The 12357-nt window shown below is 39.3% G+C and overlaps 2 protein-coding genes across 7 annotated transcripts in view; one reads left to right on the top strand and one right to left on the bottom strand.

The window, feature by feature from the left end:
• The window catches only part of LOC119775408 (centrosomal protein of 164 kDa-like), a 31258-nt gene extending 29137 nt beyond the window's left edge, over nucleotides 1-2121 (top strand). For all 3 annotated transcript variants that reach the window (XM_038273380.1, XM_038273379.1, XM_038273381.1), the window contains one exon: nucleotides 1322-2121. In XM_038273380.1, the coding sequence (XP_038129308.1) occupies nucleotides 1322-1418 (97 nt within the window). In that variant the 3' untranslated portion in view covers nucleotides 1419-2121. The remainder of the gene's footprint in view (nucleotides 1-1321) is intronic.
• Nucleotides 2122-7342: 5221 nt separating this feature from the next.
• sidt2 (SID1 transmembrane family, member 2) overlaps nucleotides 7343-12357 on the bottom strand; it is a 35004-nt gene continuing 29989 nt past the window's right edge. For all 4 annotated transcript variants that reach the window (XM_038273372.1, XM_038273371.1, XM_038273374.1 and 1 more), the window contains 3 exons: nucleotides 12205-12315; nucleotides 8109-8222; nucleotides 7343-8024 (listed from right to left, as the gene is read on the bottom strand). In XM_038273372.1, the coding sequence (XP_038129300.1) occupies nucleotides 7962-8024; nucleotides 8109-8222; nucleotides 12205-12315 (288 nt within the window). In that variant the 3' untranslated portion in view covers nucleotides 7343-7961. The remainder of the gene's footprint in view (nucleotides 8025-8108; nucleotides 8223-12204; nucleotides 12316-12357) is intronic.

Genomic DNA, 12357 nt, shown 5'->3' with positions numbered 1-12357 from the left:
CTGCAATATATATATAAATATGATAAATGCAACAAACACTACAAAAAACGACAGCGTCATCCACTTAATAAAGAATTAATACATTGATATTTCACAGTGAATTACTTTCTATTTTCTAACGTTAGACACAATGACAATAGCTAATTCAGTCAATGTCGTTGAGTCGGTCCGAGAAAGCCAGACTAATGTTACGCTACATAATATACTATAGGGAACATCAACGTGTGTATGGATTTTCTTAGCTAGTACATCCACTGACTGTGAAATTAGCTGTGAAACATCTTCCCACATCCGCAAACTGCTTGTTTTTGCAGTGAAATGCTAAACACAAAGGAATTTTTAAGGTGCGTCTCCGTTGGAGTGGGGAGTACCAATATGGCGACCGGTGGCCTCACTTTTTTCGGTCCAATCCAGTGAATAAATAGAGGTCAGTGGTTTGAACCACCATATAGAAAAGTCCTGAAGTTTGAGGATTTGAGGAAAGATTCATGGCTTTAGAGGAAACCTTACATCAGAGCTAAAACCGGTCGTTATTTTTTATCTCAAATTAAGCTAACACTTGGGTCAAAAATTACAATGTGTTGCTTTAATTTAATTATCGAAACCTTTTTTAAATATTTTCGCACCTTCAAAAAAGCTATAAATGAATGAATCCTTTTTAGAAAAGGTATTTTTAAGTTAATGACAGATTACCATAAATAATATTGCTGCATGATGCCTGGCAGTAATAAGGAAGCAAAATAGAATCAAATTAAAAAACTAAACTGAAATATCTCCCCCATCACATTTTTAAAACAATACTCACAGTAAAAACAGTACATAAAGTAAGAGTCAATTTGAAATTAACTTTGATTCAGATAAGTTAAGTGATAAAAAATTAATAAATAAAAAAAACACAACAGCTGAAATGTTCCTATTCCTTTTAGGCTGCTCTAAAATGTAAAATACTCCAAAATATTGTTAAAATATTTACAATAAACAGCAAAATATGACTTTTTTTTTTTTTTTTTTTTAGCAGATGCATCATGTTGACAGTTTTTAAACCCAGTTTAGTGAGTCAGTCAGTTAGAAACAACTCCTGTATCGGTCACATGACTCTCCTGAAACGACACGCGCACTGATACAGCGTTTTGCACCCATCACTACTTGGAGCATTTCCACTAACTTCATAATCAGAATGAGATTCCTGTCAATGGTCACTTGTCTTCTGAACAGAACTGTTTATACACTAATTTCTTCACCGACTTCTCTGCTCTGCTGTCTGATAAGTGAGCGCTCTGCATTAACCATCACTGTCATGGCCTTTAACTCCGCCCTCCAGACCTCTGTTCACTCGCTACCAACCTGCTTCCTCCAAGAGCAGACTGATCCAGCTGGGCCTGGACGATAACAACCAGATCAGAGTCTATCACTACTGAGCTTCTCTGTTAGGGTCAGGTGGATGTCTAGGAAATGATCAACAAAGATGTCTGAATTTGTAAATCAAAGTTAGAAAACTACAGATAAACAGACCAAAGATGAAGCTCCTACACTCCGTGCCAGTTATTGGGACTAATGCAGCTGGAGGATGTTCACTTTCATCCTTCAAAACAAGAAAACAGAACCATTGATTGAACATTATCCTTACTGAAATGTTGTAATCGGTGCATTAAAGGTATAATTTTCAAATAATTTATTTTCTTCCACTCATTTAAAGGCAGTTGCCACCTTTAAATGGGAAGGAATTGTTGATTAATACTGTATAGTAGCTGTAACTTTATAACCTGTATTCTCACAGATGAAACATCTGATGTTGAATGAGTGAAAAACAAGGAACAAACCAAATCTTATTCATGTTATTGACTTTCATTTACAAATTCAGACATGATAGGTTTTTATTGATTATCTTAGTGTGTAGAAATGACCCACGGCTGTCTTGGAGCACTGATGTTTACATGGGCAGCCTCAACGTCTTCAGGGATTTACCGCCGCCTTTGCTACGTTTACATTAAGGCAACTCTGCACGTTATCTTTGTCTTTACACCGTTTTTATACGAGCACTTATTTAAATGTTTTTAAGGGTTGAACTTTGTGTGCAAATGTTTTTCAAATTATATTTTTTATTAAATGTATAATTTTATACATAAATGTTTGTGTATTTCTTTTTGGCAAATAGATCCGCCTGCCTGAACTTCACATTTTGTCCTGTTACAACTAAAACCTTTAAATATTTTAGGGTTTTAAAAGACTAAATATAAAAATAAAACATGATGAGGCAGGAATAAAAGTCACAGTACAGGTGCTGGTCATAAAATTAGAATATCATGAAAAAGTAGATTGATTTCAGTAATTCCATTTAAAAAGTGAAACTTGTATATTATATTCATACATTACATACAAACTCATATATTTCAGATGTTTATTTTGTTTAATTTTGATGATTACAAATGACAACAAATGAAAATCTCAAACTCATCATATCAGAAAATTAGAATATTACTGAAGACCAATAAAAACAAAGGATTTATAGAAATGTTGGCCAACTGAAAAGTATGAACATGAAAAGTATGAGCATGTACAGCACTCAGTATTTAGTTGGGCCTCCTTTGGCCTGTATTACTGCAGCAATGCGGCGTGGCATGGAGTCGATCAGTCTGTGGCACTGCTCAGGTGTTATGATAGCCCAGGTTGCTCTAATAGTGGCTTTTAGCTCTTCTGAATTGTTGGGTCTGGTGTATTGCATCTTCTTCTTCACAATACCCCATAGATTTTCTATGGGGTTAAGGTCAGGAGAGTTTGCTGGCCAATTAAGAACAGGGATACCATGGTCCTTCAACCAGGTACTGGTAGCTTTGGCACTGTGTGCAGGTGCCAAGTCCTGTTGGAAAATGAAATCTGCATCTCCAAAAAGTTGGTCAGCTGCAGGAAGCATGAAGTGCTCTAAAACTTCCTGGTATGTGGCTGCGTTGACCCTGGACCTCAGAAAACACAATGGACCAACACCAGCAGATGACATGGCACCCCAAACCATCACTGACTGTGGAAACTTTACACTGGACTTCAAGCAGCGTGGATGAAGTGCCTCTCTTCTTTTCCTCCAGACTCTGGGACCTTGATTTCCAAAGGAAATGCAAAATTTACTTTCATCAGAGAACATGACTTTGGACCACTCACCAGCAGTCCAGTCCTGTTTCTCTTTAGCCCAGGCAAGACGCTTCTGACGCTGTCTGTGGTTCAAGAGTGGCTTGACACAAGGAATGCGACAGCAGAAACCCATGTCTTTCATACGTCTGTGTGTGGTGGTTCTTGAAGCACTCACTCCAGCTGCAGTCCACTCTTTGTGAATCTCCCCCACATTTTTGAAGGGGTTTTGTTTCACAATCCTCTCCAGGGTGCGGTTATCTCTCTTGCTTGTACACTTTTTTCGACCACATCTTTTCCTTCCCTTCGCCTCTCTATTAATGTGCTTGGACACTGAGCTCTGTGAACAGCCAGCCTCTTTAGCGATGACCTTTTGTGTCTTGCCCTCCTTGTGCAAGGTGTCGATGGTCGTCTTTTGGACAACTGTCAAGTCAGCAGTCTTCCCCATGATTGTGTAGCCTATAGAACTAGACTGAAAGACCATTTAAAGGCTTTTGCAGGTGGTTTGAGTTAATTAGCTGATTAGAGTGTGGCACCAGGGGCCATCAATTTTGAACCTTTTCACAATATTCTAATTTTCTGATATGATGAATTTGAGATTTTCATTTGTTGTCATTTGTAATCATCAAAATTAAACAAAATAAACATCTGAAATATATGAGTTTGTATGTAATGTATGAATATAATATACAAGTTTCACTTTTTAAATGGAATTACTGAAATCAATCTACTTTTTCATGATATTCTAATTTTATGACCAGCACCTGTATAGTGAAAAATGCAGTGGTAAACCACAGTAGTGGTGGCATCATCATGCGGTGCAAGAAAGGATTAGTTTAGGTTTAACCTTCCAGCTGGACATGAAATAATATACAGGTGCTGGTCATAAAATTAGAATATCATGAAAAAGTAGATTGATTTCAGTAATTCCATTTAAAAAGTGAAACTTGTATATTATATTCATACATTACATACAAACTCATATATTTCAGATGTTTATTTTGTTTAATTTTGATGATTACAAATGACAACAAATGAAAATCTCATATTCATCATATCAGAAAATTAGAATATTGTGAAAAGGTTCAAAATTGATGGCCCCTGGTGCCACACTAATCAGCTAATTAACTCAAACCACCTGCAAAAGCCTTTAAATGGTCTTTCAGTCTAGTTCTATAGGCTACACAATCATGGGGAAGACTGCTGACTTGACAGTTGTCCAAAAGACGACCATCGACACCTTGCACAAGGAGGGCAAGACACAAAAGGTCATCGCTAAAGAGGCTGGCTGTTCACAGAGCTCAGTGTCCAAGCACATTAATAGAGAGGCGAAAGGAAGGAAAAGATGTGGTCGAAAAAAGTGTACAAGCAAGAGAGATAACCGCACCCTGGAGAGGATTGTGAAACAAAACCCATTCAAAAATGTGGGGGAGATTCACAAAGAGTGGACTGCAGCTGGAGTGAGTGCTTCAAGAACCACCACACACAGACGTATGAAAGACATGGGTTTCTGCTGTCGCATTCCTTGTGTCAAGCCACTCTTGAACCACAGACAGCGTCAGAAGCGTCTTGCCTGGGCTAAAGAGAAACAGGACTGGACTGCTGGTGAGTGGTCCAAAGTCATGTTCTCTGATGAAAGTAAATTTTGCATTTCCTTTGGAAATCAAGGTCCCAGAGTCTGGAGGAAAAGAAGAGAGGCACTTCATCCACGTTGCTTGAAGTCCAGTGTAAAGTTTCCACAGTCAGTGATGGTTTGGGGTGCCATGTCATCTGCTGGTGTTGGTCCATTGTGTTTTCTGAGGTCCAGGGTCAACGCAGCCACATACCAGGAAGTTTTAGAGCACTTCATGCTTCCTGCAGCTGACCAACTTTTTGGAGATGCAGATTTCATTTTCCAACAGGACTTGGCACCTGCACACAGTGCCAAAGCTACCAGTACCTGGTTGAAGGACCATGGTATCCCTGTTCTTAATTGGCCAGCAAACTCTCCTGACCTTAACCCCATAGAAAATCTATGGGGTATTGTGAAGAAGAAGATGCAATACACCAGACCCAACAATTCAGAAGAGCTAAAAGCCACTATTAGAGCAACCTGGGCTATCATAACACCTGAGCAGTGCCACAGACTGATCGACTCCATGCCACGCCGCATTGCTGCAGTAATACAGGCCAAAGGAGGCCCAACTAAATACTGAGTGCTGTACATGCTCATACTTTTCATGTTCATACTTTTCAGTTGGCCAACATTTCTATAAATCCTTTGTTTTTATTGGTCTTCAGTAATATTCTAATTTTCTGATATGATGAATTTGAGATTTTCATTTGTTGTCATTTGTAATCATCAAAATTAAACAAAATAAACATCTGAAATATATGAGTTTGTATGTAATGTATGAATATAATATACAAGTTTCACTTTTTAAATGGAATTACTGAAATCAATCTACTTTTTCATGATATTCTAATTTTATGACCAGCACCTGTAGATATATGGAAGAAAAACAGTCTCATTGGAATCTGCCTTTTTTTTTAAACACCAAATTTTAAACACTGAATTTTTTCAGAGACCCCCACATTCGTGTCTTCAGTTGACACGGAGTACATGTCAGACTTGGGGATATTGCTTTAGCAATAGTTTCAAGGTGTTGCTTTATTGTATATCTTGTACCGTGTCTTTTGGTTGTTCTGTTCTTTTTTTCCATCTCGTTACAGGTGATAAAGCAGATTGAAAATGTTTTGTCATTATCTCCTTTCCATCTCTTCTTTCTTTCATCTTTTTTCCTTTTCTTCTTCTGTTTTTCTGCTCTATTTACATTGCAGTGTCCATATAAACTGTAAAACTCGCTGCATAATTATAATAAAGCAATTTATATGCATGAAACAAGTGGAGCAATATGGCAATTGCCGTACTGCTCCACTTGTGAAAGTAAAATCTGTTGGGCTCTTTTTGGCATCAAGACACTTATTCTTATTGCCACATCGCCAGACAGGACAGTGTTAAAAAAAATAATAATAAAATAAACACTGAATTTTTTTAGACATTGAATTCCTTACACTCAATTTTATGGAAGCCCGTTTCCACCACTCTGTAAAAAAATTATCTAATTTTAATGAGATAGTAACTCAATATAATGAGATAGTATCATTATATTGAGTTACTATCTCATCATATTGAGATATTATTTTATTTTTTACAGAGGGGCGGAAACGGGCTTCCATACAATTTTTATCTGGTAAAAATTCACCAGAAAAAAAATCAGTGGCAAAAGTGTTGACCTTTTAATGAATTCAAGCCAAAGCAATCTACTAGCCAATCAAATTAGCTCATTTCGTCACGTGACAACGGCTGCGCTCAGCGTTGTTCCCGGCTGAATAAGGAATTTTTTATTTGGTTAAACAGAGAATTACAAAACGTCAGTTAGCTACTAACAGACAGCCATAAGAGTTTTTCCTCTTATCAGACAGGGTGAAACAACTGAGCCGATCACAGCTAGTGCGGCACCCCTGTCTGTTTGCCGCCGCCATGTTGCCTCTGGCCGAAATGAAGAAAAAAATGTTTGCCGCCTGGGTGTTGTACTAGCTGTGAATGGCTCAGTAGATCATAGCCGTTGTGTCACGTGACCAAATGAGCTAATTTCATTGGCTAGAAGCTGCTTGATTCTATCGAGTGTAGATTGCTCTGGCTTGAGTTCACCAAAAGGTCAACACTTTTGCAGCCGAATTTTTTTGCAGCTCAATTTTTACCAGATAATAATTGAGTGCAAGGAATTCAATAAAAAAAAAAAAAAAAAAAATATCAGTGTTTAAAATTCGGTGCTCAAAAAAAGGCAGATTCCAATGAGACCTTTTCTTCCATATAGATGTAATTAAATTATTTAGATAAAAACACAATGAGGCGTTAGAACGGCCTAGTCCAGGGAAAGATTCAAAGATAAGTGGAGAAACTGAAATGTTTGTTTCATGATCAGATCTGACAGCTTGCCTGCCGCAGACTCTGTAGAACATTTTGGAAAGATTTTAAATCACTCTCCTACTTGCAGTAGCAGCCTTTCAAAATGACCCTTCCCAGTCAAACCGGCGAATGGAAGCCCACTTAACTGTAGGGGACCAGCCAAGGACCCATCAAGGAAAGTGGGGAACTTTTGAATGTCTACTACTGTATCTTTGAGGTCAAGGTGAGTCTATTTCAAGAGGAAGAATTTTTAAGAAGAAAGGAGCCATATTTCTGAAAAACAACCGTTTATTTAGTACCCACTCCTTAAAGTCGGACGGTAGGATCTAGTTTTCATACAGAACAGTGCAAAAAAACAAACCAGCTCCTCAGTCGCACACGAGGGCAGTCAGATATTAAATACAATCATCAGGGATGGATAGTTAGAGGAGCTGACCAATCAGAGAGCAGTATGACTGACATGATTAGAACACAGAAGGCCACTGGCAGATTGGATGGGTTACAAACGTTTGTAAACGCATTCGCCGGCATCACAGCATCCAAAACGCATCTTTTCCTGCAGGCTCATCCATATTCAGAACCGTAGAAAAAGAATGGAGACAAGAGTTCAGTGTTTGCATTGTTGTCTTCATCATCAGCAGCAGCAGGACTTAAACATGGAGAGCAACAGTAACATCCACGATGGCGGAAGGAGGATGAAACACTTCAGCATCGATCGACGATTCAGCTCTGAAATGGCACATGTGTGTCCTCCCAGGTGGGGGCGAGGGGGTGGCTCTGAGAGGCAGAGGCCTGCTAGCTGAACAGGCTACTGGCTGTGCTTCTACAGAGGAAACAGGTGATAAGGCAGAGAGGATGAGCCGAGCTCCTCAAAGAAAACCCAACGGGTTTAGAAGACGTAGATCTTGTCTCTCTGAATAGTGTCGAGGTCGTCGTCCATGGTCAGCAGGACCTATGAGGGCAGAGAGGAGAGAGTCCGACATGTGGCCAGTTCTGCATCAGCTTCACACGGATAGATCGCTCTGATGACACCTACCAGGAAGGACCCGAACATGGCGATGGAGGACAGGAAGTGCCAGATGTCGTGGTCGTCAAAGAAAGACAACAGGATGCAGTCTCGGTTATGCTCTCGAGACTCAGCTGGAGTTTTCTGGAAAAAAGAAGGTGCTTAGAAATTCATAACGTTTCCATCTGAAGGAATCAGAATATCACCAGAAATTTAATTAAAAAAGGAACACTTTGATAAATGACTAAAAAACCATAAGAAAGATTTCAAGCTTTTACTTTGGTTAATTAAAAAAGATTAATGGAAGATCTTCTAGATAACAGGAAAAGCAACGGATCAGAACCAATTCAAGCAACATAGCTCCCGTCTCTTCTACTTTACTGTCAGACTCTGTGACCCTGATTTAAATGTAGATTTAAACCTTATTTTCATCTGAAAAAAGGACTTCAATCTCCTGAGCTACAGTCCGGATCTGGTTCTTCTTAGTCCAGGTGAGACACGGGAGCGGCTTAAACAGCTGCAGCTAAAATAAACCGTTTCAGAACCCCAATCAGCCTTCTAGTCTTTACAGGGAATATTGTTCCATTATTGTTAAAAGCAAAGAACATGTTTTGATGTAGGAGGACGCCCTGAAATCGAAGGATTGACGGTTCAAGCCCACACTCCGACTTTCATTGTCGTTGTGTCCTTGGGCAAGAAACTTCACCTGCATTGTCTACTGATGGTGGTCAGAGGGCCCGGTGGCGCCAGTGTACGGCAGCCTCGCTTCTGTCAGTAAGCCCCAGGACAGCTGTGGCTACAATGTAGCTAGCCACCATCAGTGTGTGCGTGAATGGGTGAATGAATGTAGTGTAAAGCGCTTTGGTCAAGCCTCCTAACTTGAATATATAAGTACATGCCATTTACCTTTTACCAAATGAAAATTGGAAGAAAAAAAAAAAAACAGAAATGAAACTTTGAAAAATGTCTTAGTTAAAAAAAAAAAATTATTTTGAGAGTATCTTTGTGGTTTCCTCAGATTTTATTTTTTTCAAATTGAGTTTTAATAACTATTTTCTCTTCTTTCCTCTGGAGTGTTTGTTGTGGGCCTAAAGTGAAGAGAATGTGATCTGTAAAGCAATTGAAAACTGCAAAAACTCCAAAAATAAAAATCTGAAATAAGAAAATGTTCATATAAAAACCAGTAAAAAAAAAGTGGAAATAATTAAGAAAAGCACAGATTAAAAAATACCCTTTTTTTTATTTCCATTAACAAAACCTGTTCTTTACTTCCAACAATAATGGAACAAAATTCCCTCCCTTCTTCTATACTAGCATAACCTCTTTACCAGTAGGTACGATTCCATCAGCCATGAACTTTCACAAATTGTAAAAAAAAAAAAAAAAAAAAAATCTACTACCGTAATTTTCAGACTATAAGCCGGTGTAGGTACCAGATTGACTCGGGCTGCCAGATTGACTCGGGGTCCTGCGCCTTTTGATGATGTCATAATATGGCAACTCGTTACAAATGCAGACCGCGGACCGCAGACCGCAAGGCCCATGGCGAATTCGGTGACGTCATCGGAAGGCGCAGGGACCATGGAGAATTTCTTCGTAAAATTGTCCGTTTACAAACCGCAATCCCGCTTTTGAATAAAACCTACACTCCGCTATAATTACTTTGGTAAGCTGTCCAGACCAATCAAAATGTTTTGCGCAATTGTGCAAACGTTAAAACAATTATGTATTGTGACGTCATCAAAAGGCGCAGGCCCCCCGAGTCAATCTGGCAGCCCGAGTCAATCTGGTACCTACACCGTGACTTTTCCCCCCGTTTTCCGACCTTGCGGCTTATATAACAATGCGGCTTATCTATGGACTTTCACAGCTAACGGCCACTAGGGTAATACCTAAATCTATGGATTTTACCATCCACCATGTTGACGTCACATTTGCTTCGACACACAAGTACGGTAGCCGCGCGCGCAGGAATGCCGAGGTCCTCCGGAAGCAGACTTCTACCGCGAGGTGGTACGAGACATAACGACAGCGAGAAAGACGGACATTAAACATAAAAAACCTGCGCATTATAGTCCGGTGCTGCTTGTATATGTACAAATCATGCAATTTAGCTTCTGCGGCTTATATTCAGGTGTGGCTAATAGTCCGAAAATTACGGTAAATGGTAACATTACAATTTTGAAATTGAATTATTTGATCGAAACTCTGCGATGGAGACATTAGTGAGCGATGTTGATAACAGTGAGCACAGTCACTACCCGATCCGTACAATCAGCTCAATTACACACGTGCAACCAGATATATATCCAGGTCACCCTTTAATTTTACTCTCTAAAATTTTACTCTATAAAAAGAGCTAAATTACCTTTTCCCCTCAGAAAATTAGTAAATGTGCTAAATATAATGTGCTGAATTAAGAAGGTATTCCCTTAAAAAACAAATGTATAAAAATCCTTTCTGTTTTATAATTCGTCTGTGCCCGATCCTCACCGGAAATTGGATCCTACTTCTGGGAGCTAACGTTTTTCGGCTTTGTATTTAAACATTAATCTAGCCTTTTTGAGTTTTATTGTTTGTTTTCCTATTAACATGGTATACAATAACCTGACTCCGCCAGATAGATTTGCTCCGCATATCCATCTGGAAACCTTCCGTTGAAGTAATTTTGGGAAGGGGCGAAAATACTGGTTAGCTGATTGGCCTATGTTGGTGATAGACGGGCCAAATAAACCAATCAGATCAACGAAGCATATGACGTAACAGAGCGACGACGAAGAGGAGCCAATTGATAGATCAAACTCTTGCCGAAACCAGTCGGGAGAAGAGCAAAAACATCTTTTCCTATGAGAAAAGCCTCCAGAGCAGTGTTTTGCTCTTCTTTCAGTGAAGAAATACTCTGTAATTCCGATAAAACTTGCTTGATAGCCACGCTAACGCTAGTTTCGTCGACTGAAGCCGCCATGTTCTTTAGACTGAACTGTCGCGCTTCTCGTTGCGTCACACCTCAACCCGCCTCAAAGCCAACGCTGATTGGACGTTCGTTTGGTGAACGGCTCCAAATTTTCTTCAACAGAGTCTCCAGACTGATTAGCGAGTGAAATCTTGAAAGCTCACGAGATCAGGATGGTCTCACGAGGCTACAAGTACGGTAGCCGCGCGCGTGGGAATGCAAAAATGTAAAATTAGTAAGTGTGCTTAAATATAATGTGTTGAATTAATAATGTATTTCCTTAAAAAACGAATGTAAAAAAATAAATCCGGAAATTGGGAGCTAACATTTTTCGGCTTTGTATTTAAACATAAATCTAGCCTTTTTGGGTTTTATTGTTTGTTTTCCTTTCATGTTAACATGGTATACAGTGCATAATCTAAAGAACGAAACAACTAAAATAAAGATAAACGGTTTAATCATATTTTGCTCTGAGCAGTTTAATGGTGAAAATGTAAAAAGCATAAAATTTGTCTCCCAAATTTTGTAGATGTGTAATAGCATTCTTTAGTGATTTAAGGATATAAATAAGTACTTTTGGTACCATAATTACATTATTTATTGCAACCTGGATGGATATCTGCTTGCACATGCGCAAAGGAGATGATGGTACAGATCAGGTAGTGTTAGGCATTACAGCGTGGCTGAAACATCCATCCATTATCTTACACGCATGTCCCAATTTGGGTCGCGAGGGGTGCTGGTGCCTATCTCCAGCAGTCAATGGGCGAGAGGCGGGGTACACCCTGGACAGGTTGCCAGTCCATCGCAGGGCAACACAGAGACACACAGGACAAACAGTTATCGCATGAACACACGTATGTGCAATTTAAAATAGATTATTTTCTAATGGAAGTACAGCAATTGCTAAAATTATTATTTTTGAAATTAGCAGAATGTGGAGTCTTGCTCACATTTGTAATGAAACCCAACTACTGACCAACTGTCAGTTTCCCCATGATTGTTTCTAGAACAAAGTTTAACATTTGGTACAAAAGAAGGTAATAGATAAATGCCTGAGATCTTTCTCTTGTGTGATAAATGTTTAGGCGTTTTAAATCCGAATCGTAGGAATGAATTCCCCATTCAGTGTTGTTCTAATCCATGTGTGAGCATGCGCTCTGAGCTGCTGACCTGCCAGGTGCTGAGTCCCTGGAAGAAGAAGTAGAGCGCAAACCCCCAGACCACCGCCGTGAAGAGAATACACACCAACGGCAGACATTTGATTCTCTCGCCGCTCCGCAGCTGAAACAAAGACAACAGTGACCAAATGTGTTCAAACATGGC

The sequence above is a fragment of the Cyprinodon tularosa genome, unplaced genomic scaffold, assembly GCF_016077235.1.
Source record: "Cyprinodon tularosa strain WSP-4 unplaced genomic scaffold, ASM1607723v1 ctg87, whole genome shotgun sequence".
NCBI classification, from domain to species: Eukaryota; Metazoa; Chordata; class Actinopteri; order Cyprinodontiformes; family Cyprinodontidae; genus Cyprinodon; species Cyprinodon tularosa.
This window is presented reverse-complemented; position numbering and strand designations above follow the sequence as displayed.